Source organism: Mobula birostris, chromosome 21 (assembly GCF_030028105.1).
Source record: "Mobula birostris isolate sMobBir1 chromosome 21, sMobBir1.hap1, whole genome shotgun sequence".
Classification (NCBI taxonomy): Eukaryota; Metazoa; Chordata; class Chondrichthyes; order Myliobatiformes; family Myliobatidae; genus Mobula; species Mobula birostris.
Genome location: NC_092390.1, coordinates 58,658,347 through 58,685,385, shown reverse-complemented (window position 1 = coordinate 58,685,385; position 27,039 = coordinate 58,658,347). Strand labels below are relative to the sequence as shown.

At 41.3% G+C, this 27,039-nt stretch overlaps 1 protein-coding gene across 1 annotated transcript in view; it reads left to right on the top strand.

The window, feature by feature from the left end:
- Positions 1 to 27,039, top strand: part of nrap (nebulin-related anchoring protein) — a 113,997-nt gene that overhangs the window by 40,366 nt on the left and 46,592 nt on the right. The window contains exons 15-22 of the mRNA XM_072239570.1: positions 5,027 to 5,134; positions 7,068 to 7,175; positions 8,012 to 8,209; positions 9,330 to 9,434; positions 17,238 to 17,336; positions 19,847 to 19,951; positions 22,833 to 22,940; positions 25,280 to 25,591. Of these exons, the coding sequence (XP_072095671.1) occupies positions 5,027 to 5,134; positions 7,068 to 7,175; positions 8,012 to 8,209; positions 9,330 to 9,434; positions 17,238 to 17,336; positions 19,847 to 19,951; positions 22,833 to 22,940; positions 25,280 to 25,591 (1,143 nt within the window). The remainder of the gene's footprint in view (positions 1 to 5,026; positions 5,135 to 7,067; positions 7,176 to 8,011; positions 8,210 to 9,329; positions 9,435 to 17,237; positions 17,337 to 19,846; positions 19,952 to 22,832; positions 22,941 to 25,279; positions 25,592 to 27,039) is intronic.

The following is a 27,039-nucleotide window of genomic DNA, read 5'->3' as shown; positions in this document are numbered from 1 at the left end:
GCTGGCATTTTGGCAGAATTAATACTGCTTAACCAAAAAGAGATAGTACTAGAAACTTTCATAAGACTCCTGATGAATGATGAGATGTTAATTTCTATGGATGCTGCCTGACCCATTGATCTTCTACTTTTACCTCAGATTTCCAATATTTCGAGTTCACTGCTGTGAACTCTCATTTAGTGTATAGCTCTGTAGTGCCAACAGGAAGCCAGGAGATGGCAGTCTTACCCCACATAAACAGCAGCTGAACACTTGACAACCCTTGTCCAATCTGCAGTATTAACATAGTTACAGTATTAACATAACACTGCTCTTCTCCCAAAGGATAAAGGGTATTGGAGATTAATTTATTAAAGTTACTTTAGGTCCACTCCAAGCATTGAGATTTAGTTTGTTAAATACCTTTCTGCAAAGGAAATTGTAATTTCTTTTAAACAGTGTATTTATAGTTTAGAAAGCTCCTCCTGTTTGCTCTAATGTTAGTATTGATTACAAGATCTATGCAGCTGTATTATGAACATAGAATATTACATTAGAGGGACAGATTCTTTAGCCCATGACCCTGACAATGATGCCACGGTAGTGTAGTGGTTAGCATGACACTATTACAGCTCAGGGCGTCAGAGTTCAGGTTGAATGCTGGCACACTCTGTAAGGAATCTCTGTACTCTGGAATGTATGGGTTTTTCCAGGTGTACTGCTTCCCTTCCACAGTCAAAGGATATACTGGTTGGGTTAATTGGTCATTGTAAATTGTCCGTGCTTGGGTTAGGGTTAAAATGGGGTTGTCGGGAGTTTCTGAACAGCGCAGGGCGGCTCGACGTGCCAGAATGACCTGTTCAGCACTGTATCTCCAAATAAAACAATAATAAATCTGCAAAACAAAGACACAAGAGGCTCTGCTGACGCTGGAAATCTTGAGCAACACACAGACAAAATGCTGGAGGAACTCGGCAGGTCAGGCAGCAGCCTTGGAGGGAAATACTGAATGATCCCAACCTGAAACATCGACTGTCCATTTTCCTTCATAGATGCTGCCCGGCCTGCTGAGTTCCTCCAACATTTTGTACGTGCTGCTGTAGAAATCAGCAAAATTTTTGCTGATCTTTGCAGAAATTTCGAAGAGGAGAAATGGTATTTAAGAATAAAATAACAAAGAGGCAAAATGAACAAAATAAACCTGCTTAGAATAGAGCAGAGGTTCTCAACCTGGGATACATGGACCCCTTGCTTAATGGTATTGGTCCATGACTAAAAAAGATTGGTATCCCCTGAAACAGAGGGACGTCCATTTCAAACGGAGATGAGGAGGAATTGCTTTAGCTTGAGGGTGGTGAATCTGTAGAATCCATTGCCACGAGAGGCTGTGGAAGCCAGGTCATTGGGTATATTTAAGGCAGAGGTCAATAGATTCTTGATTAGTCAGGGTATGAAGTGATACAGAGAGAAGGCAGGAGATTGTGGCTGAGAGAGAAATGGTTCAGCCATGATGAAATGTCAGAACAGGCTCAATGGGCCAAATGGCCTAATTCTGCTCCTATATCTTATGGTCCTATGGAAATTTGCACGTCCTGTATTGAAAAACTGGCATAGACTGATGGGCCAAATAGCTTTCTTTATCATGAGCAATTCCTTGATTCTATTTGTATTTAGGTGAGCCGCTTTAATCTTAATCAGTGCAAGAGGCAACACTTTCACTGCTAAGTCTGCAGTTGAAACCACACACACACAATACTGGAATCACTGGGCATCTGCCGAGACAGAATTGGAGCTAATGTCTCAGGAAAATCTTGAAATGCAACACAATTTGGACTGTAGAGAAAAGGAGATGGTCCAGAGAGTACAAAAGACAAGTGGTATGATAGGCTGGAGAACCAGAGGGATTTAATGGTGATGGTAGTGAATTTATGTAATTTTTAAAAAAATGCACCAAGTTTACGATTGACTACCAACAGTGGTTAGGCATTAGTACTTCTGCTTAACAGTACTATGATTAAGTTCCATCCCAGTTTTAAAGTTTCACCCTAGTCTTGACGTGCCAATATCTAGGTCCCCATTAGAAAAGGAGGGACAGCAATCCATTCTTTCGGATGAGCTGTTAACCTCAGATATTCTTCAGACAGTCGGGAAAGAAAATCCCTATGTCGATTCTATAGGGGATTTCCTTCTGTATTCCAGCTCGTATCTATCCCTCAACTAATGCCATTCAAAAATAATTTTTTTACTGTAACGACCTTGCTGTTTGTGGGAGGTTGCTTTGCTCGGATTTGTGGCTGTCAATCCTACATCACAGCACTGACACCTCAGAGGTGTTTCCTGCAATGTAAGGCTGTCTGGGACATCCTGAGGTTGTGAACGGCATTACATAAATACATTTTTTTAAACTACCAGTTGTAGCATCATTTTCTGTACATTTATTATGCCTTGCAACAGTTCCAAATGTTCATGGTGTCTGCAATTCATCTCACTGATTTCCATTGTTAATCCAGTCTCACACATGACTGCTAATAGAAACTGAGGACTTATAGAATTGTGTTGGAAAAATATTGCAAACTGTCAATCGGTGCTCCCGATTGCGTCGTAGAATGTTTACAATGCAGGAAGTACTCAATTGGTTCATCCTGTTCTTACTGACCTGAGTAATATTATCCAGACCTGAAAGCTCTACAAGTGAAGTATTGTTTAAATTGTGTCTGGTGTTCCTGACGCTGCCTCCTCGATGTTGGTGAGACCCATTGTAAATTGGGGGACTGCTTTGCCGAGCATCTCCACACCATCTCCCACAAGTGAGACTTCCTGGTGGCCAAACGTTTTAATTCTGATTCCCATTCTGACATGTCGATCCACAGCCTCCTCTTGTGCCACAAAGAGGCCACCCTCAGGGTGGAGGAGCAACACCTTATATTCCATTTGGGTAGCCTCCAACCTGATGGCAGGAATATCAATTTCTCCTTCTAGTAAACTAATTTCCTCTTCCCCCTTCTTCTATTCCCCACTTTGACCTTTTACCTCTTCTCCTCTACCTATTACTTGCCCTGGGTCCCTTCCTTCTTCCCTTTCTCCTATGGTCCACTCTCCTCCCCATTAGATTCCTTCTCCTTCAGCCCTTGACGTGTCCCACCCACCTGGCTTCAACTAACACCTTCCAGCTAGCCTCCTTCCCCTCCCCTCACCTTTTTATTCTGGTGTCTTCCCCCTTCCTTTCCAGTCTTGAAGAAGGATCTTGGCCCAAGACATCAACAGTTTGTTCATTTCCATAGATGCTGCCTGACCTGCTGAGTTCCTCCAGCATTTTGCATATGTTGCTTAATCTCAACTGAGTGTCTTGATTACTTTGGTAAAGATCCCTCCTGAGCATTGAATCGAGAAGTGGCACAAAATGTTAAAATAGAAGTCAGAAACTATTGGAAAAGGGGAGCAGTGTCTCGAAGCTAATATGTTTCATTTATTTGAGTAGTTCCAATCAACCTGCTGTGCTGATGAACGTTTCTGAAAATACCATCTATTTTAGATGAACACTAAATGAGTGAATCAGTGGCAATGCAGCACCTTAAAATAGAATTAACTTTTATTTTCTATTTTCCTCTGTGAAATGGACACCGAAGGTTCAATGTTCTCTGAGCAACTTCCTCTCACTTCCCAATGGATAATAATAATAATAATAAATAATGATAACTTCATTTATAGAGCACTTTTCATCCAGATGATGTATTCCAAAGTGCTTTACATTGCGATAAATGTACAAACATGAAAATACAAGACAAAAAGATGTTAGTTAAAAGCAAGGTTAAATAAATTGGTTCTGTGCTGGTGTTTAAAAGTGTCAAAATGAGTTTGCATCCTTTTTAGTTTTAGGTATTGAATTCCACAGTTTAGGAGCATAGTATAAAAAAGTCTGACCTGCCAATTTGGATGCTAAACAATAGCTGTGGTGCTCATTAAAAGTGGCCACAAAAAGAACGAGGAACGTTAAGAGCTCAGATGATTTCTGATTTCATTTACCTTCATAGCTGGTCCTGTGGCTCAAGTCTTCTATGCTGTCTAATTTCTATATCTTTTCTGATTCCTACACCATTAATTTCAGCATATAATGTTGTTGTTGTTGTTGATTGCCCATCGTTGGCGTCGATGAGGACCTCGACACCATTATTGATGATGTCGAGACTAGCGCGTGACTTGGATTTAAGTGAGGGAGAGTTGCTCAGCGTCAGCCTCATTCTCTCTTCCCAATTCCCATCTGGATCCAGTGGCAAGACAGAGTCGAGAGGGCTGGAGATGGGACTAGGCGCAGTGGATGACCAGGACGTCTTCTGTGTCTTGTCCTGCTCTACACGTTCCACGACGCTTGCAGAGACCGCCTTCTTGACCGTTGGACCTTCCACTGGTCTCGTTCGCTCAATCCGCCAGAGTCTGTCTTCACATGCTGGGATAGACAACTCCCTATCTCACCGAGGGTTTGAGACCCATCGGCTACCCTCACCTGGTTTAGCCGGCTTGTCGAAGCCATTGCCCGGGGTGTGGCCGCTGTCGCATGCAAACAGCTACGGGGGGGAGCCACAGGTGAGAGCTGAGTGCCAGGTGGGGACCAAAGGTGGACTAACCACCTTGAAAAGGACGCGACATGTTACCCCACCAGAGGTGCTACCCCTCCCTGACACCCCATAACACCCCATATAATGTAGTCAGTGACTGAGTGTCCACTGCTCCCTGCATCGTACCTGCAATTCTTTGCTCAAAGATCATACCCCCAATCTCAATCTCAATGGTCCTCTACTTATTATGAGTGTATGTTCACAAATTTAGACTCACCAGCCAGAGGAAACCATATAGCACAGGCAGCCATTTGCTGGCCCCCATCATGATTTTGCTAACGCTCTGAATGGACTTAATTAGTTAGTTTTATTCCACCACTCTTACACTATTGCCCTGCAGTTTCGATCTGATTATTTATGCTATGTGCCAATTAAGTATTGTCACATGCACAAACATGTGTGATATATAATTGGCATAAACTCTTTGTTCTCAGGTCAAATACAAAGAGCTCTGGGAGAAGAATAAGGACAAAGGGTTCCAAGTGAAGCTGGATTCGATTGCTCTTTTAGCTGCTAAAACCTCTGGGGATTTGGCAAGTGATGTAAGTTGCTGAGCTTTTTCTCTACAGTTTCTCCTTAACCTAGATTCAAAGCCATTTTCACACATCCTGTCGATATTTTTTTTACCTCTGTCTGCTACACCATAGCTAGGGTGATATTGAATGCTGAAAATTAATTACTGACATTGGTCAAAAAGGTCTTAAGGTTTTGCTGATTGAAGGTGGAATCATGTTTCTGGCAGAAAATTGTTAGAATGAAACACATTCCTGATCTTCTAAAAAGGTTGTCAAAGAAACTCAGACAAAAACTGGGTCTTATTTCCATTGATCCAGATTAAGTCACATCACTTATGCTAATACAAAGCTCAGTGATAAAATATTTTGTTTGATAGATAAAAAGACAGTGATTCCTGAATGAATTCAAAGGGCTGAGGCATGATCTAACCATTGCTTAAAATTATCTAGGTTATGATAGGGTTGGTACAGAGACAGTCAATTTGCTGCTCAGCTAGTTTACAACGGAGTTCTATCTTAAAGCCTCTCCATTAAGAAAAGTTAGGAAGCCCTTTGTCGCAGAAGAGGAGATGAAAATCTGGAATCACCTTCTCCAAAATGGCTATCAATGACGGCTTCATCATGGTAATGGAGGCTGCACAAACTTTTCTTTCTGTTGGGCAAAAAAATGAAAGGATGTGAATTGGCTTTGGGTAAATGGAGGCAAGGAACAGAGCAGCCATTATCCAATTAAGTTATAGACTAAAACGGAGGGGTTTATTCATGATTCATGCTCTGTAATGCCACCCCAATGTTGTCTTCCTCCTGAAGTCAGCCCAGCCCTCCTCTCCAATATTACACACTTCCATCTTGTCCTCACCCCATCTGCTACTGAATCCTCATCTGAAGTTCGATTTGACCACTATCATTCCTGAAGTATGGAGTCCCGGTTGCAGTGATTGGGTATGAGAGCTCAATTGTGATGACATTATTTTGCTGTAACAAGTTCTCTGCAAATCATGTTACTTGCGTGATTTGCTTTTTGCGTGGGAGGTTGAGGTTTTTTTGGTTTTCTTTGAATAGGTTCCATGGCTTTCTTTGTTCCGTGTCTGTCTGTGGAAAAAATAAATCGCAGGGTTGAATACTGCATACATACTTTGAATATAAATGTACTTTGAATCCTTTGAGAATAATCCATCATATTGAAATTAGGATGCTGAAGTTTTCTTTAATGAAAGCATCCCCTTTGTACGTTAAGGAATGGTTAATCTTTCATTTTCCAAGCTACACAGACTGTAGTACCCAATCCCAATTCTTCAAGGTCTGTGCTGCCTGATGTTGGACCGCAGTCCCCTGATGGGTCAGATTTGTATCTTATTCCCTCCCAGGCCTGCCTCTTGCTCTTACCTGTGGCCTCATCCCAACACTGCATTGCCCCGATTTCCTTTGCTGTGTCCTAACCCTTCTGACTGGGCTACACGGTTTGGAATTGCCTTCCTAAACGCCTTACCTCACCTTACCTTTTGTTATAGGCACCTTTGACCAAGGCTTTTGGCATTTATTTTTGTGGGTCAGGGTTCTAATAACCAACAGCACCTACCCACACCTCCATCATCTCGTTCCCTTGTGAAGCACCTTGGCATTTTTTGCTTTATTTATTACATTCAGATGCTGATACATATTTCAGTAAATTTTGCACTTGCATGTGGAATAGCAAATTCTCTTGGAAGTGGCTATGTTCTTAATGTCCACAATTTGTTTAATAAATAACTGACATTTCATTCCCTGCTACTTTAACATGTTTTAAATAAATAGGCTGTAGCTTTGTTCACGTGTCTCCTTCTTAGACACCACATGAAGGAAAATGGACATCTCTTAGCTCCACAAGATTGCGAACATGTTTAAATCGTTTATTTCAACTCTTTATCACCAGGCAACTGCCACATGTTTAATTTAATTTCTTTCTCCTGTTGTTTGAAAGATAAAATACAAAGAGGCATATGAGAAAAGCAAGGGCAAAGCAATGAGAAGCAAAGTGTATGATTCGAAGACTCTGCATTCTCTGCGGGTTTCCAAGATGAGCAGTGAGGTATATTAGATAAGAAAAATCAAAATCTCATTATTTACCTCAGTTCAATATGCAATTTAAAATCATAATGGATTAACACATCAGTTATCGAAGGGCTGAATTTTCCTTCAAATTGACATTGCATCGTGCTTATGATCTATAGTTGCTAAAGATGCATTTTCATACAATGGATTGAAATAAAATTTGCATGGTGATGAATATGTTGTTACATTGGTTGTAATACACTCTTAATTTATAACTTGCAAGTAATACATTCATGTATTTAATACATAACTACAAAAATGTTAAAAGCTTAGAAATTTATTCTACTTCTGTGTGTACTAATTGTAAACTCTGTCCTTTCACACCTTTTCATCAGCCTGTCACTTCCCCCTGGGTTCCTTCCTCCTTCCCTTTCTTTTGTGGTTCACTCTCCTCTCCTATCAGATCCCTTTACCTTTCTTACTCACCTTCCAGCTATCCCCCTTCCCCTTCCCCTACTTTTTTATTCAGGCGTCTTCCCCCTTTCTTTCAGGTCCTGAAGCAGGGCCTCGGCCTAAAACATCAACTGTTTACTCTTTTCCATTGATGCAGCCTGCCTGATTGTATGTGTTGCTTTTAATTATAAACTTGATCCAACATCTCCCTATGCATCAATGGTCATAAATGTATCTCCCATCCCCACACCAATCTATACCAGTTGGTGAGCCAACTGTTGAAGTGTTATTGGCCCACTACAGGCTATGTACCTAAAAAGATGCCTTTCAAATTCCAAGTTACATACTTTACAACCCAGTGCCTTCACTCCTGTGTTAATGCTTCTTTTGGATTTGTGTCTCTTTTCTTGTTTACAACAGGTAGCATACAAGAAGAGCTTTGCAGAGACGTGTAATAGGTTCCACCTACCGTTGAACATGGTGAATCTGACTCATGCCAAGAAAGCCCAGGCTTTGGCCAGTGACTTGGACTATAGAACGAGGCTTCATGACTACACACTGTTGCCTGAAGATATGAAGCTGAAATGGGCAAAGAAAGCCCATGGCCTACAGAGCGAGGTGGGACTGTGAGAGTGGAAAATTGACCTCCTCTTAAAGAAGGGTCAAAGTTCAGTGGTGAATCAGTGGAATTCATTGCCACAGGTGGCTGTGGAGGCCAAGTCATCGGGTATATTTAAGGCAGAGGTTGATAGACTCTTGGTTGGTCAGAGCATGAAGGGATACGGGGAGAAGGCAGGAGATTGGGGCTGAGAGGAATTTGATCAGCCATGATGAAATGGCGGAGCAGACTCGATGGGCCGAATGGCTTAATCCTCTGCAGGCCAGGCAGCATCTATGGAAAAGAGTACAGTTGGCGTTTCGGGCCGAGACTCTTCAGCATGACCTGCTGAAGGGTCTCGGCCCGAAACATCGACTGTACTATTTTTCAGAGATGCTGCCTGGCCTGTTGAGTCACTCCAGCATTTTGTGTGTGTGTTGCTCAGATTTCCAGCATTTGCAGATTTTCTCTTGTTTGTAGCTTAATTCTATATTTTATGGTCTTAGCTATTGTTTTAGATGTTCACTGTAAGATTGCACATTTTATTTATTTGTATAGAAATCACTGGCTATTTGAAGGGTATTGTGTTTTTATTTGGAAGTTGTAGGTAAAAATAGTGCATTAGTGCAGTGAGCATCCTGATAAATACATGGATTTTTCCTGTGAGGTCCCTGCTGCCTTCCTAAAGCTGGATATTTTTGTTGCATTGGTTGCATCACTACACTTGACTGACCAGCTTCTCACATAAAGAACAGTGAGATGCTGACGGTGGAGCCTCTGGACTACAGCTCGTTTGCTTGCCAGCAAGGGTCAGAGACAAGCAATTAAGAACTGGAAACCATGCAATTGTGAGGTTGCTAAGAGCACTTGCACTGCCTTTATCATTGTCGGGATCAGTTAAATCAGCACTGATCAGACCAAATCAAGTAACGGGCTGTAGGTGGCAGCCCAATACCAGAAAGTGATATATTCTGAGGCAGTGATTTGTAAAGGACTTCAGTGGTGTAAGAGTGGGGCCCACTTGAGTTGAAAGGCTGAACATGAGATTCTGTGTTTTGCACAATGTATACCTATCTTTGTCTCATTAACAAGATTTTGGTTGTTAACAAAGATTATTTTAATTTTAATTTTAAACTGCAGAGTAAGTACAGAGCAGACCTTACATGGATGAAAGGAGTAGGGTGGGAGGCAGATCAAAGTCTGGATGTGGAGCATGCGAAGAAAGCTGGAGATATTCTGAGTGAGGTGAGAAAACAAACTGGCTAGAATTAAAATGCATCGTATCGTAGCGGTTTGAAGAAAACAAATTCCGCTGATAATAATTCTACTTTAGCAGAAGTATTAATTGATATACCATGGGTGCTTGGATGCCACTAATAAAAATGGTAAAAGAAAGTTTGTGCCAATGTGTTCTGTTGAATCCTGATGCCTTTGTGATCCAAGGGTTATTCCAAAGTCAAGAATGAGGCATAAATGTTGTTGCTTATGGCTGGTACAGCTGGTGCCCATCACAATTCTTTGTTATGCGACCACTGAGGCCAGGCAGGCAGTCTCTGAAGAGTATTGATAATGGCTGGGGTCATCTGTCTTGTAAAGATGCTGCCCAGAAGAAGGCAATGTCAAACCATTTCCGTAGAGAAATTTGCCAAGACCAATCATGGTCATGGAAAGACTATGATCACCCACACCATACGACATGGCTCATAACGATGATGACCATTGGACTGAAGTGTAGAATTGTTATTTTTCTTGTATTTTAACTTGTTTTTCTTTTAAGCTGCTTGTGTGTATTTTTAAATAATCACTCATGTATGTTTGTACATACATGTGATTGTTTGGTGAATTTTCCAGTAACTGCAGTACAGTTGCCTCTGTATTTTTATTAAATCTTACAAAGAGGAAGAAAGAGAGGCATCAAGACAAATGAAGGAAGAAAGCAGACTAAAAAGTAGTTGTGGTCTTCTCAAACAAGACTAGAGATCAACAGAATATCCATTCATAACAGTTAACCAATAAGATCCTTTTGGCATAGATGGGATTCTTAATGAATTCCTTAAACATCTTGGACCTAAAGCACTCCACTGGCTTCTGTCCCTTTTTAACTGTTGCCTAAGATCATTAAAGATACCGAGAAAGTGGAGAAGAGGATTGAAGGACGCCCATTCAGAACAGAAATGCAAAGAAATTTTTTTAGTCAGAGGGTGGTGAATCTATGGAATTTGTTGCCATGGGCAGCAGTGGAGGCCAAGTCATTGGGTGTATTTAAGGCAGAGATTGATAGGTATCTGAGTAGCCAGGGCATCAAAGGTTATGGTGAGAAGGCGTGGGAGTGAGACTAAATGGGAGAATGGATCAGCTCATGATAAAATGGTGGAGCAGACTCGATGGGCCGAATGGCCAACTTCTGTTCCTTTGTCTTATGGTCTTAAGAGCCAAAGTTGTTGCTCTCCTAAAACCCAATAAAGACCCAAACATTCCTAAAAACTACAGACTGATTTCCTTGCTCTGCACCCTCTATAAACTCTACGAGAGATTCATACTGAAAAGAATATCCCCCTTAGTCGAAGATCTCCTAACACCAGACCAAGCCGGGTTCAGGCCAGGCCACCCTTGCTGCGGTCAAGTCCTGAACTTAACCCAGTATATTGAGGACGGCTTTGAAATGCAACAAATTACAGGGGCAGTACTCGTTGACTTAACAGTAGCATACGACACTGTGAATCACAGAGGCCTTCTCCTGAAATTATCTAAAATGTTAAAGAACAAAACCACAGTCAAAGTAATAAGAAGCCTCCTAGAAAATCGTAGATCTTATGTGGAAATGAATGGAATTAAGAGCAGGTGGTGTCCACAAAAGAATGGACTACTACAGGGATCAGTCCTGGCACCACTACTATTTAATCTACACGAACGACCAACCAGCCTTTCCTAACACACACAGGTTTATCTATGCAGATAACCTATGCATAGCAACACAAGCTAACTCCTTCCAAGAAGTTGAAGTACGACGCACAGCAGTCCTCGAAGCAATGAAGCAGTATTATGAAAAATGGTCTCTGAACCCAAATCCATCAAAAACTCAAGTGTGTGCATTCCACCTGAGGAATCGAGAAGCAGCTCGGAAACTCAAGATCTTCTGGTGTGGGAAGGAGCTCCAACACCATCCGACTCCAATTTACCTGGGCGTGACACTGGATAAGACGCTCTCATTTGCCACCCACATCCAAACACTCCGAGGGAAAGTTGGCTCTCGCAATTCTCTCTTGAAAAAATTAGCAGGCACGAAATGGGGAGCTAATGCTCACACACTTAGATCAACTGCCCTAGCACTCTGCTATGCACCTGCAGAATACTGTGCACCTGTGTGGGGCAGATCAGCCCATGCGAAGAAAATAGACCCGCTGCTTAACGAAGCCTGCCGAATAATCACGGGCACACTGTGCGCCACGCCCACTAACATCATTTACAGACTTGCAGGCATTGCTCTCCCAGAGATCCAAAGACACACTACAAGAAAAGTTGAAAAAGGTGAACAGAACTCGGATCCACGGCACCCACTACACCATCATGTGCCAGTTTCCAACCGCCTAAAATCGAGGAAAAGCTTTGCAACAGTGGAGGAACTACTGCACGGAACATCCCCCCAAACATACAGGATTGACCTCTGGCAACAAACAGAAGCCAGAACCCCACCAAACAATACAGTGCAAGACCCCACAGAAATGTTGCCAGACAGGGCACTGCTTGACAGACGGAAGTGGTGCACTCTCAACAAAGCGAGAGCGGGAGTTTGTAGGACGGGAGACAATATGGTGAAGTGGGGTTTAAAGACCAGCGAATCCTGTGAGTGTGGCGAAATGGTGCAGAACATTGAACACGTTCTGCGCAACTGCCCACCCTCACCTGATTTAGCTGCCACTGACCTGCTGAACATCAACCAAACAACACGAGAGTGGCTGGTTGTCTGGTGTGACAAGCTGTGATGATGACCAATGAGATAGTCAGATTCAAGTAATATGATATCTGCGACTGAAACCAAAAGGTTTCCAGAAAAATACAGAGGCAACTCTATTGCAGTTACTGGGAAATTTACTGAAAATCATATATACATAAGTGATTACATAAAAATACACACAAGTGTCGGAAAGTTAAACTACAGGATTAATACAAGAAAAACAACAATTCTACATTCCAATCCAACAGTCATCATCATCATTATGTGCCGTGTCGTCTGATGTGGGCGATCATGGTCTCATGGTCATGATTATTCTTGGCAAATTTTTCTACTGAAGTGGTTTGCCATTGCCTTCTTCTGGGCAGTGTCTTTACAAGACGGATGACCCCAGCCATTATCAATACTCTTCAGAGATTGTCTGCTTGACGTAGGCGGTCGCGTAACCAGGACTTGCGATATGCACCGGCTGCTCATACGACATTCCACCACCTGCTCCCATGACCTCACATGACCCTGATTTGGGGGGCTAAGCAGGTGCTACACCTTGCTCAGTGGTAACCTGCAGGCTAGCAGAGGGAAGGAGCACCTTGCATCTCCTTTGGTAGAGATGTATCTCCATATGCCACCCAAAAATCCAACAGTACCAAACAAAAATTTTGTTCCCCACATACATTGCACTTCTGGACTTGCTAGTAACTGGCTATGTTTTAGAAGGCACGGTACAACCCAACAAGATTATAGATTTCTGATGACTGCTGGGAATAAACAGCCAGTAATGACTGTGAAGTGATCTGCATCCCAGTGTCTGGTACATCAACCCCTTTGGAAATACTTGCAAAGACTACATATTAGTCTTTGAGGCTTTAATAAAGTTGTGATAAGATCACAAGAAAAGCTAAACTGAAAATTCAATTGTTGGGAAGTTTACATTAGAAGTAAAGCTAAATAAAAATATATTCAGGTAGCCACTGCTCAAGAATCCTGAAAGAGGAGGGCTGCCAACAATGCTGAGACGTTGAATGGAGTGGCCCACAACATCCTCAAATGATAATGAGGGATGTATATTTTATTGAATGTGAACAAGTAATATTTTCATTCTGAAAGATTGGGAACTACTAAACAGTAGATAAGATATTAACAAAAATCTAATTTGGGATTAATGAATACAATTGACATATTACCATTGGTTAACCTGAAATGATCCTTATAAGCAACACACACAAAATGCTGGAGGAATTCAGCATGTCAGGCAGCATCTATGGAAAAATGTAAAAAGTTGATGTTTCAGGATGAGACCCTTCTTAAGGAGGATTTGGTCTGAAACATCAATTGATTATCCCTTTCCATATTTGCTACCTGACCTGCTGAGTTCCTCCAGCATTTTGTGTGTGTTGCTTTGGATTTCCAGCATCTGCAGATTTTCTTGTGTTTATGTTTAAAAGCATGTATATATTGTACTTCTGCCATAAAGACAACAAATTTCTTGACATATGCTGATGATACTAAACCTGATTTGATTCTGAGTACACTATTTTCACATAAAGTAAATAATTTCTGTACTTATTCTGAGGATGAGAGAAAAATCAATAATTGTTAAACGGTTTGTTTTCACTTGTGTTTCGATCTGTTACCGTGTCAGAGTATTAAACTGCCAACAGGTGCCCTTCTAGAAGCCATTGAGGAAAGCTTACCTGAATTAATGTTAAGTATCTTTGAAGCACAGAGACATTTGTGGCTGATGTTAGTGAGCTTAATTTCCTGTTCAGATTTAAATTCATTATGTGCACTGGATGATACCCCAACTGAGTGTGGCAGTATGTTTTAAATTACAGTTGGACCCGAAATCTGCCTTAGTGGGTCGAGTTCAAAAATTTTAGGAAATATGATCAAGATAATCACATAAAGTAATGGAAATGTGCAAATATTCTGTCAGTTTTGAAGGGTTGTGCTTTTTTTTAAGGCACATAAATATGATCCCATTAAAGTCATAGATTTGGCCCCTAATATTTGTATATTCTCACGTCACAAGTTCTGAAATGTTTCTTCATGTGAATTCCTGTATCTTACTTATCATACTTAAAGCAATTTCCTGGATTCCTAATAATAACAGCACCCTGACGAGAATTTTAAGGGACAACATCAATTTAGTCCATCCCCTGCCTTGGTTCTTTTAGGATAAAAAGGCCCAATTGCATTGCATGTTTTTATTTGACAGGAGTTTGTGAAATGGGTTTGATGAAGAATGCATCGGATCTTTTTGAAACAAAATAAAATGCCACGTAACATAGGCATGGACAGAAAATGCAAAAATACCATTATCCGGGATAATTGAGCATATTTTTTTGATCATGAAATCAGTTTTATCTGGGGTAATCATGAATACTTTTATTTTAAGAAAAAACTGAGAGTTTTGTGGTTTTAGCCTCACAGTAACCACAGCGGAACGATTAATATTGAAGCGTAGTGGCTAGATTTATGCTGCTGTTCTAGACCTTGACCTGACACTTGGTCTGCTGGTTAGATTTAATGTTTCTGATCGCTGTTTAATATCAGCAAGACTGTGTCCTTTAACAATCACTTACCAACCTTGTTATGACTGTGGGACTAAAGCTTCACATTAGGAAAACTTTAAAAGAAGGATGTGGCAGATCTGCGGCCAGATTAACCTGCTGTTTAGGGCATTGCTGTGAATTCTTCAAACTCTCGAGTTCACTTCCTAATCTCCTCCGTGCCAGCACCATTACTTTCATTTCATGTTCAGCTATTTGCTCAAAATTCCATCTTTTCACAACACTTACGAAGCCAGCATTGTTTCTCCGTGTTTGTTTGTACCATGTCAACATTGCAATTTTACACCTTTATGATATTCTGTTATATGTATACAGACAGTTGTAGGACTATCTGTTATAATAGAAGAATAACACCACACTGTATCCATGGTCTATCATCATCATCAGGTGCCATGCCCAGATTGAGCTTTGACTACCATGGCCCACACACTCCTGTTTTGGGTCAAGTGGATAAATTCATTGGTATTCATTTCCAGTTCTCTGGCTGCTGTCTCCATCATCATTTGTCTTTGCCTTCCTTTTGCTTTCTTCCCTTCAATCTTTCCCATAATTACCATGCATTCTACCTCCTCTTTCCTAATCACATGTCCAATGAAGTTACTTTGCCTTTTCATGATCTCATACATTATTTCTCTTTTTGTACTTGCTCTGTTCATGACATCCTTGTTAGATATTCATTTCATCCATGATATTCTTTGCATCCTCCTCAAAAACCACATCTCTGCTGCTTCAATTCGTTTCCTCATGTTACTGGATATTGTCCAGCATTCTGATCCATATAACATAACTGGATACCATGGTCTGTGCACCACAGAATAGCCAGAAGGGCTCTGAATTTTTCCCTTTTGTGGTAACTAGATAGCATCATCATTATGTGCCTTGTCGTATGGCGAGGGTGATCATGGTCTTTCCATGACCGTGATTATTCTTGGCAAATTTGTCAACAGAACTGGTTTGCTATTGTCTTCTTCTGGGCAGTGTCTTTACAAGACGGGTGACCCCAGCCATTATCAGTGCTCTTCAGAGATTGTCTGCCTGGCGTCAGTGGTCGCATAACCAGGACTTGTGATATACACTAGCTGCTCATACGACCATCCACACCTGGTCCTATGGCTTCACGTGACCCTGATGGAGGGGAGGTAGCTAAGCAGGTGCCACACCTCGCCCAGGGGTGGCCTGCAAGCTAGCCGAGGGAAGGAGTGCCTTACACGTCCTTTGGTAGAGATGTATCTCCACTCTGCCTCCCAAATTAGATATAGAGTCTTTTAACTTTAATCAATCTTAGCATTATCTTGGGCTATGTTTTCTTCTCTCTCACTCAGTCTTTGTCTTTGTCTATGCTGCAAAAAGCTAACTTTAACAAGATTGACTACCTATTTAAGTATGTCTAAGACAACAATAACAAAAAACTTGAACAAGGGTACTGATAACAAAATAAACAATTATAATAACCCCAGTTCTCTAACTTTTGGATCTTAATAGGAATATAGTGGTGTAAAGAATAATCAACAGTATTAGGATGTGGCCATGTACAATTTCAACTTAATTTACAGTACTGTGTTAGGGACTTCGGCACATGTATATAGCTAGGGTGCACAAGACTTAGCACAATATCTGTCAATGTGGAGTGGAGATCCAGTTTGTAAATCTGGAGGGTGCAAACAATGATGAGGGTGGAGTGCCACAGGTGGGCGTGGGACAGGTGGCAGAAAAGAAGTGCCAGGGACAGGGGTGCAGACACACCCAGCCGTGAGACACCAGGCAACGTCATTTGATTCCAAACGATTGGTTTGTTGATCAGTACAGAATGTCTCTCTGGTGCTTCCCATCCCTTCTCCTCTCCCTTCCCCTTTTCCAAACCATGATTTACCTCTCGCTAACCCCTTCCCTCTCTCAGTCCACAACGGAGACCCATATCAGAATCAGGTTTACATTCGCATATGTCATGAAATTTGTTTTTTTCTTTGCGGCAGTAGTCCAGAGCAATACATAAAATTACTACAGTACTGTGCTATCTATACTGTATATATGTGCCTAGGACCTTTGCACAGTACTGTATGGATTTCAATATTGGCTGCTTGGGAATCCTATGTTTCATCTGCCAGGAGCAATGAAACCTTGCTATCAGCAAGACAGGATAATAACTTTACATTCCGGGTGGCAGGTTATGCTGCAGGGACAGATTAATTATCAGGCTGATACAAAACACAGGGGCAGCCATGTAAAAATAAATATGGAAGACATATCAGACAGTGAGATAATTGTTGGTAAAGTGGGTTCTACTTGCTAACAGTGAATCTTCATTTAATGATATTATGGTCCTGAAATAGCAGTAATATTTCAAATAGCAATAATCAAGAAAAGACTGAAAACAAATGTGATCATAGTAAATTGGTTTCATAAACCCTAGCATGCATTTGGTTAACATTTCACTAGAATCAGGCACAGACTGTTTTTTATGCTGATTTAAAGAGTAAGTTCACTGTTGTCAGAGATTAAATTGTACGTTCTTTTAACTTGCAGAAAAAATACAGACAGAGAGTTGATGCGTTAAAATTCACCAGTGTGGCAGATACTCCACAGATTATTCATGCTAAGAAGAGCCAAGATTTGCAAAGTGATGTGAGTACTGCACTGGCAGAGGGAGATCACTTATGAAAAAAAAATTGCTGTGTTTCAAAGAGTGACGGGTGCCACTGACATAATCAAAGATGATCAAACCAGAAAAGTTTGGAAGAAAAAGTTTCATGTGTTTATTTCTAAACATCTGAAAGTTTCTGATTTTTTTTCTTATTGTGTTTCATAGTTCCATACATAAATTTAGTGCAGGTAACTGGGTGCTTAAAATTGAACTCTTTCAGTTCTGAATGCAGTTAGTTCCACTAGCCCACTGATGTAAAAATATATCTCCTCAACAATGCTGACTGTCATACAAAGGAATAGGTGAAGGTATTTATGTGAACACAACACTAGAGATCTCTTGCACTTCAAGTATCTTTATTGTGTTATCATTTTGCCTTTTATAAATTGAAGGAAATTAATGATCACTGACACAAAGGAGGTGGATAAAGAATGTGTAACTTCAGTACCGCCTGCCTCCTCCAGGTGGCACAATAGAGAATAGTGGTAAACAATGGATCCATAAATTCATTTTTTTGAGATTTTTTTTAAAATTTCAGTGTTTATATCAGTTTATTGATTGTCAAGCCTGGACAGTTATACTATACTGTGCAAAAGTCTTAGGCACATATAAATAGCTAGGGTGCCTAAGACCTGGGAGCACAATTAGGCTATTCAGCCCATTGAGTCTGCTCAGCCACAGCTGATCCCGGATCCCACTCAACCCCATACACCTTCCTTCTCGTCATATCCTTTGATGCCTTGACCGATCAGGAAATGATCGACTTCCACCTCAAATATACCCACGGACTTGGCGTCTACCTCAGTCTGTGGCAGAGCATTTCATAGATTCACTACTCTCTGGCTAAAAGAATTCCTCCTTACCTCTGTTTTAAAAGGTCACCCCTCAATTTTGAGGCTGTGCCCACTATTACTGGATACCCCCACAGGAGGAAACATCCTCTCCACATCTATCCTATCTAGTCATTTCAACATTTAGTAGGTTTCAATGAGATCCCCCCATATTCTTCTAAATTCCAGTGAGTACAGGTCCAAAGTTGCCAAATGCTGCTCATATGTTAACCCCTTCAATTCCAGAATAATCCGTGTGAACCTCCTCTGGACTCTCTCCAATGACAACACATCCTCTTTGAGATATGGGGCCCAAAACTGTTGACAACATTCCAAGTGTGGACTGACTTATAGTGTTTTATAAAGGCACAACATTATCTCCTTGCTTTTATATTTTATTCCCCTTGAAATAAATGCCAACGTTGTATTTGCCTTCTTTACCACAGACTCAACCTGTAAATTCATCTTCCGGGAGTCTTGCACAAGGACTCCTAAGCCTTTCTAAACCTTTACCGTTTGAACCTCCTCCCCATTTCGATAATAGTCCACACTATTGTTCCTTTTCCCAAAGTGCATTATCACACATTTCCCAACACACTATTCCATCTAACACTTTTTGACCATTCTTTCAATTTGTCTAAGTCCTGCTGCAATCGCATTGCTTCCTCAGCACTACCTACCCCTCCATCTATCTTCGTATTACCCGCAAACTTAGCCACAAAGCCATCAATTCCATTATCCAAATCATTGACAAACAATGTGAAAAGTAGTGGTCCCAATACTGACCCCTGAGGAACACCACTAGTCACTGGCAGCCAACCAGAAAAGGTCCCCTTTAATTCCACTCGCTGCCTCCTGCCTGTCAGCCATTCTGCTATCCATGCTTGTTACTTCCTCGAAGAACTCTAACAGATTCAAAGACCCTAAGACCTTTGCATAGTTACTGTAGTAATTCTATGTTTTGCACTGTACTGCTGCTGCTTCAGAAAACACATTTCATGACAGATGTGAGTGATGATAAACCTGATTCTGATATGGGTTTCTATTGTGGACTGAGAGTGGGAAGGGGGCAGCGAGAGGGGAATCATGGTTGGGAAAAGGGGAAGGGAGTGGGAAGCACCAGAGAGACATTCTGTAATGATCAGTAAATCAATTGTTTGGAATCAAATGACCTTGCCTGGTGTCTCAGGGCTGGGTGTGTCTTCACCCGTGCCACCCTCTGCTTCTGCCACTCCTTCTCTGTCACTTGTCCCCCACCCCTCCCGCAGCACTCCAACTTCGCCATTCCCAACGTCCTTTGCTCCTGCCAGATTTACAAACTCTCTCTCTCAGCTCCACATTGACAAATACAGTACGATGTGAAAGTCTTAGGCACCCTAGCTGCACCCTAGCCTAAAACATTTGCACAGTACTGTATGCGCGTAATTATAGTACTTCAAAAGCAGAAATCCTGAGTCTATTCTGCCCCAGTCACTGTGAACATATAAAGGAAAGATGAAAATAACAAAAACCTGCAGATGCTGAGAATCTGAGATAAAAACAGAAAATACTGGAAACAGTTTTCTAGTGTTGAAGTCTTGAATTGTTGCACTTAGCATTGGCAAAGGATAGATACCACTTTATTCAAGAGATGTTTTGTGCTTTTTGTCCATGATACACAGCTAACATACAAGGCAGTGGGCGAACAGAGTCTTCATCAGTACAGCATCAGCAAAGATGAGCCATTGTTCATGCAAGCCAAGGCTAACGCTCAGTACTTAAGTAATGTAAGTAACAAATTATTTAAAATACCTGAAATTATAAGTTGGGTGTCATTAGGTTCAACTTTTGTTCCATGATTCATTACTTAGATTTTAGAATTTGCCTGAGTACAGGTGAGAAAAATAGGTGAATGGTATTCTGGTGAAAATGTTTATTTATTTATTGAAATACGGCGTAGAATGGGCCCTTCTGGCCCTTCAACCTGGGCTCCCCAGCAATCTCCCGATTTAACCCCAGCCCAATCATAGGACAATTTATAATGACCAATGAACCTACCAACTGGTATGCCTTTGGACTGTGGGAGGAAACCAGAGCACCCGGAGGAAACCCTCGCAGTCGTGAGGAGAACATACAAACTCCTTGCAGGCGGTTGCAGGCAGCTACCGTGCCAACTCAAAGTGTATGGTATTATTTCTCCCTGAGATCTCGCTGTTTGTAGTAAGGCTAAATTTTCTGTCCATTTTTCTTTGTTCTCGGAAGGGACTGATAGATTGCGAGGTCACTTCTGACAATAACTCAAGGAATATTAAGTCACAGATTAGTATCAATAAACTTTAATTTCTCTAAGGCATTAATGGAATAGTTGGAGTTTATGATATAATTTCATGGCTTCCTACAATTAATGACATTGGGGCTTGAACTTGTGATATCTGTAGCACTAGTTCAGCACTATAACAGCTGTGCTAATTAGCTTGATGCAAACACAAATGCTTTACGTGGACGATCACTAACAAAAGCAGTGTTGTTTATTCAAAGTAATTAAAGAAACTGTGGCTTAGAAGTTCTTTGCTATTGCTTTGAGAAGTGTTGAAGGGCTGTGTGGCACAGAGAGCTATCGTAGAACGGAACAATACAGCACAGGAATAGACCCTTTGGCTGTGCCAAGCTCATTAAACTAATAATTAAATGCCAGTCTAAACACAAGAAAGTCTGCAGATGTTGGAAATTCAAAGCAACACACACACACACACAATGCTGGAGGAACTGAGCAGGTCAGGCAGCATCTGTGGATAAGAGTAAATAATCAACATTTTGGACTGAGAATAAAAAGGTGGGTGGAGGGGAAGGAGGCTAGCTGGAAGGTGATGGATGGAGCCAGGTGGGTGGGAGAGGTCAAGGACTGGAGAGGGAGAGAGGAGAGTGTACAATAGGAGAAAGGGAATGCGGAGGGGACCCAATGGGATGCAATAGGCAGGTGACAAGAGGTAAAGGGTCAGAGTGGGGTATAGAAGAAGGGGTGTGTAGATTCGTTTATCAGAAGGAGAACTCGGTACCCATGCCATCAGGTACTCAGAAGCAATGTAAGGTGCTGCTCCTCCACCCTGAAGGTGGCATCAGAGGAGGCCATGGATCAACATGTCAGAACAGGGGAATGGGAACTGCACCAATCTAAACTAATTCCTTGTGCCACCATGTGATCATGTCACTCCAATCTCTACACATTCATCTGGCTATCTAAGAGCCTCTTAAATTCCTCTTCCATATTTGCCTCCACTACGATTCCTGGCAGTACGCTCCTGTCACCCACCATTCACCGTAAACAAAAAAACTTCTCCCTTTTCCCCACACATCTCCTCTGAACGTATGCCACCCCCCCACCCCAGCCTAAATGCATGACTTCAAGTATTAGATATTTCAACCCCGAGGGAACGATACTTTGGCCAGGGGTTTGCTCCTGAAATCTCACTTGTGCCTGAGACCCGTGGGAGAACGGGGCCGCCAGTAAGGGGGTGGGAATCAGAAGGTTGTGGAGGGTCTGGGATGGCACCAGGTAGTTGGCAGTGGGTGTCCTCCGAATAACGACTGAGTTTAAGGAAAAGGAATTAGATGGTATTCACTTGTGTCAGGCCCCAAGAATTTAGCTGGGGTCATCTGTAAGAGGCTCTATTTACATGGTGCTGTTCCTTGGGAGGAGATGGTCCACTCTCCACAGAGTGCTTCAAAGTAGAGCTGTACAGTGCCGTGCCACCGAGTCCTGTACGAGTGTGTTTAAAAGACAAATGTTCCGGGGATCACAATGGGAAGCAGCGTTTTCATTTTGAGGGTGTGTGTGGGTGGGGAAGACACAATGGTCAGAGGGAGAGAGAGAGAGAATGGCGGCACGGAAGTGGAACAGAAAAGAAAAAGACGAGAAAAACAAAATGGATTTTAAGTTTGGGAGATGTGCAGAACCTGAACTTCAGCGAGAAGTGGTTTTAAATTGGCAGTTCTGTGAGTGACACTGCAGCAGATTAACTGTTATAATTAAAAATGTATAAATTAACATATAAATCTGAGCAATTTCTGTGCACAAATAATTCATTGTTGGAATGCTGTACCCGGGAACAAAAATACTTGCTTGGTCACATCTAGCGCACTGCACAAGCAGATAAGAGAAATGGAGAAAATAAGTTGGCACTTCATTACAGAGATAAGCCCAATAAAGTCCAGGCATAATGGACTTCACTTGTGTTTTTCTCTCCACAGACCAGAAGCAAAATAATAATGATTATATGGCTTTGGTTAGATTTTAGAACTGACCATTTTAATTTTAATTGCACTTGGCTCCTGCGTTGAAAGGTTGAATTTTATATTTGAAGGTAGGAAGACACAAACACGGATGACGAGTGAATTCCCATTGTGCTTCTGTATTTTTACTGTAATCTTGTAAGGGGTATACAAACTTGGGAAGAATGGTATAATTTTGGCTCTCCAGCTTGTGTTACTGTTGGAAACCAGGAAACTCCCTGTGCAAATTCCCCAGTGACCTTAAATCAAGCCTTACCTGGGGTTAGTCAGGAACCAGATGAGTTCCTGATGTTTCTTTTCTCTACCTGAATGATGTAAACTCTAATTAGCAAAGGGTACAATTAACTGAAACTATTGTAAAATCTGTCTTTCATCAAGAAAATCTACAAGAGTCACTGGGAGGCAGAGAAAGACAAAAGCTTTGAACTGCGGCTAGATACTATAGCCATCCTGGAAGCTAAGGCAAAGAGAGATCTTGCAAGTGATGTAAGTGATATATTCTGAGCAAATTGACACACCATTAATGTCTCAAATTTGAATAAGTATTATGCTGAATTTTCTTTATTAGACTAGATATTGCAAACATTATTTCCCTATTGCCACTTAAAATTAATTTATCTGAAAATAAAAAGAGCTTGTTTTAAAAAGACATACAATATAAAAGTCAATATAGAAGTAACTCCAAAATGTTATTTTGTAGTCATGAAAGCCAGCAGAGCCTCTTTTGAGCCATTCACTGCCCCCGGGCAGTGTGGCTGACTCCCAGGACTGGATTAGCAGAAATTTTCTCAGAATGAACTATTTGGATGAGTGAAGCCATCACCCTTGACCAACATCACAAACATTGGTTCCCCTCCTACTGACCCAATTTGAAACTGAAGCAGATTCTTTGCAACTTTACTGTCGACATTCAGTGCTCAGTTCTGTGACAGCTCAGACATTGCTTACTTTCACATTCATATCATTATCCTATTTCATCCACATGTCATCAGACACCCAAGTCTCATCCTTATCTTTGTTACCTCCAAACTTGCCTCAGTCTATCTCACTCCTGGCAGGCCTTTCTTGTTCTCATGCTTGCAAACCTGAAGAGATCCAACAATCTTCAAGCTGTGTCCAGCCTTACAGAAAACAGATTCCCACAACCAATTTGACAAAGGAAATGCTGGAGGAACTCAGCAGGCCAGACGGCATCTGTGGGAAAAAATACAGTCAATGTTTTGTGTCGAGACCATACCCACAACCAATGATCTCACCTTAGGGACTCTTTATCTCATTATCTCATGTTCTCATTATTTATTGCTATTTATTCATATTTGCATTTGCATAGTTTGTTGTCTTCTGCACTTTGGTTGATCTTTCATTGATCCTGTTATAGTTATGATTCAATAGATTTGTTGAGTATGCTTGCAGGAAAATTAATCTCAGGGTTGTATACGATGACATATATGTACTTCGATAATAAAATTTTCTTTGAACTTTGGACTGTGTTTGCACCAGATCCCTGGGTATGCTGACTTGTACTAAAGCTTTGCTTAATTGGGGATCAGTTTTAAATTTGTTTTCAAATTCTTTTGTTGTCTCACCTCCCTATATCTTTATGATCACTTTCAATCCTACTGTGATTTGAGACATCCCGAGAATTTAGCAATTCGATTTTGACAGTTGCATCAAAGATCTAAACTTCAGATTCTCTTCCAGCACCTTTGTCCTGCATTTTGCCACTTTCTCACATTCTCACTTCATTACTTTATCAAACCCTCCCTCTCTCTCTGTAACTCTGTTCTCCTGTTAAGATGCTCTTTAAAATCTACGTGTTTGATCGAACCTTCTTTTTGTCCCCTTTCATTACTCACATGGCTTGGCAAAAACATTTTAGTGTGCAAGCACTTCAGTAAATCACTGGAGCTACACTCATACTGTTATGTAAGTGGTTTGGTATTGTTAAAGCCAATCTGTTGTACATGCAGCGCTTCATGGTAAAGCACATTGGCAGAAATAATATAACATATAATTGTGTGATGTAATGAATCACCCGAATTAGGCAAGGAATGCTTAGGTCATGTGCATATAGAAAATCCACAACGGAACTCACAAAAATCTAGAAATCTGTCTGGATATTTGTCTTCTGAAGGGGGTGGGGGTGGTAAGTTGCTAGAAGTCTGTGGAACACAAACTGATTCTCTGAAAGACCGGTGCCATTTAAAACAACATGAATCCAGCTTTCATGTGAAGATAGAAAAGTTGACAATAGATACAAAAACAGTAAGTATGAACAGAACCTACATACTTGACAGAAACATTCCCTCTCAGTGATGTTATCATACTGCTTCATAGCACGGGTGGTTTTATTTATTTTATTGATTAAGAAACAGGGTAGAATAAGTTCTTCCAGCCCTTTGAACTGCACTGCCCAGGAATCCCTCAGTTTAATCCTAGCCTAACCACGGGACAATTTACAATGACCAATTAACCTACCAGCCAGTATGTCTTTGGACTGTGGGAGGAAACTGGAGCACCCAGAGGAAACCCAAGCGGTCATGTGGAGAACATACAAACTCCTTACAGACAGCAGTGGAAATTGAACCCGGGTCTCTGGTACTGTAAAGTGTTTTGCTAACCACTATACTACTGTGGCGTCCTGGAATTATCTTTATGCCTGGAATAAAATCTCAAGTTTCAGTAAATGTACAAGTTTATGGTTTGCTTGTAGGCACTTGGCTAGATTTACACTTACATAGATGCTTATCTGGTCCAATGTTTTGAAAGCACTTTGCAGGCAGTTCAACATCATTCATTAACCTCTTTGCGAAATACTTTGACAGCTGAAGTACAAGGAGGAACATGAGAAGATAAAAGGCAAGTTGATTGGGGTGAAGGAGGTTGCAGGTGACTCTCAGCTGGCCCATTCCATCCAAGCCTCCAAGCTGCAGAGTGATCTAGAGTACAAAAGGAAATCGGAGGCAACCAAGACAAAGTTCCATCTCCCAATGGATATGCTGGAATTAGTGCGTGCAAAAAGGGCGCAGAGTCTGGCCACTGACATGGGCTACAAACACCGATTCCACCAGTATACCGTCCTACCTGGAGACATGAAAACCGAATGGGCTAAAAAAGCGTATGCTCTTCAAAGTAATGTAAGCAACAAGCTGCTAAATTCAATAGTGTTCTTTACTGTTGTGATGTGTTTCTTTATGGTGCAAAGAAAATTTAACTTATTTCTTCGACCACATGGTATTGCTTCCTTCCTGCTGCTGTGTGCCCAGACTGAAGGTGAGATGTCGTTGCTCCATTTTGAATTGCTCCTTGTTGTAAGAGTGCAGGATGGGAGTAGGATGGAGAATTCAAGTGACAACCAGCAGAAAACGGAAGGTCTCTCCTGTGGGATGAGTACTTGATATACGGCAAAGTTGATCACCCAATCTAGGTTTGGTTTCTCTGGTGTAGAGGAGACTGCATTGTGAAGAAATCAAAGTCTTGATAGGATTGGCTTGATTCTATATATGTTTTGCAGAAAAGACCTCAACGCAATGAAAAAACACACGTGTCCACTTCCAACGTGTTCACATTTCTACATTAGCAAATAATTGTAAATTTATGAAGCTCTGGTGAGGCCTTACTTGGAGTATTGTGAGCAGTTTTGGGCCCCTTATGGAAGAAAGGATGTGCTGACAGTGGAGAGGGTTCAAAGGAGGTTCATAAAAATGATTCTGGGATTGAAGGGTTACCATCTGAGGAGTGTTTGATGGATTGGGGCCTCTACTCACTGGAATTCAGAAGAACAAGGGGTGACCTCATTGAAACCTATTGAGTGTTGAAGGGCCTCAATAGAATGGATGTGGAGAGGACGTTTCCTTTGGGGGCAGGGAGCCTAGGACCAGAGGATACCGCTGCAGAGTAGAGAGGTGTGATCTTAGAACAAATCTGAGGAGGAATTTCTTTAGCCAGAAAATGGTGGATCTGTGGAATTTGTTGCCACAGGCAGTTGTGGAAACCAAGTTATTGGGTATATTTAAGGCAGAGGTTGATAGATTCTTGATTAGTCAGGGCATGAAGGGATATGGTGAGAAGGCAGGCGTTTAGGACTGAGAATGAAAATGGATCAGCCATGATGAAATTGTGGAACAGATTCGATGGGCCAAATGGCCTAATTCTGCTCCTATATTTTATGGTCTTATGAACTTATTCCTGATACTCCAATTTCTCTGATGAATACTCTCCCTTAACTTAATTATGTATAACCTTGTTTGACTCAATTTACCACATGCGCAAAGCTGTAATGGCCCTAAAATGTTGACAGCATTAAGATTATCCTGCTAAAAGCATGGATTCAATTAAGCAAGATTATAGTATTTCAGTTTATGTGAAATTTTCTATTTATTCAATTTTGCAGTTGTCAAATCTGGAAACTCTAAGCCAAGTAAAAGTTTGTTTCCTGCCTTACAGCATGTAGTTGTCATCACATATTCCAATGTATTAAAGAGAGCTAATGCAAGAGGGAGCCCAGCTGGTTCTGAAGTGTTGGGTATTATTTATAGTGTGAGCTGTCTTAAAGCTTGTGCCCAAATTCATCCACATGACTCAT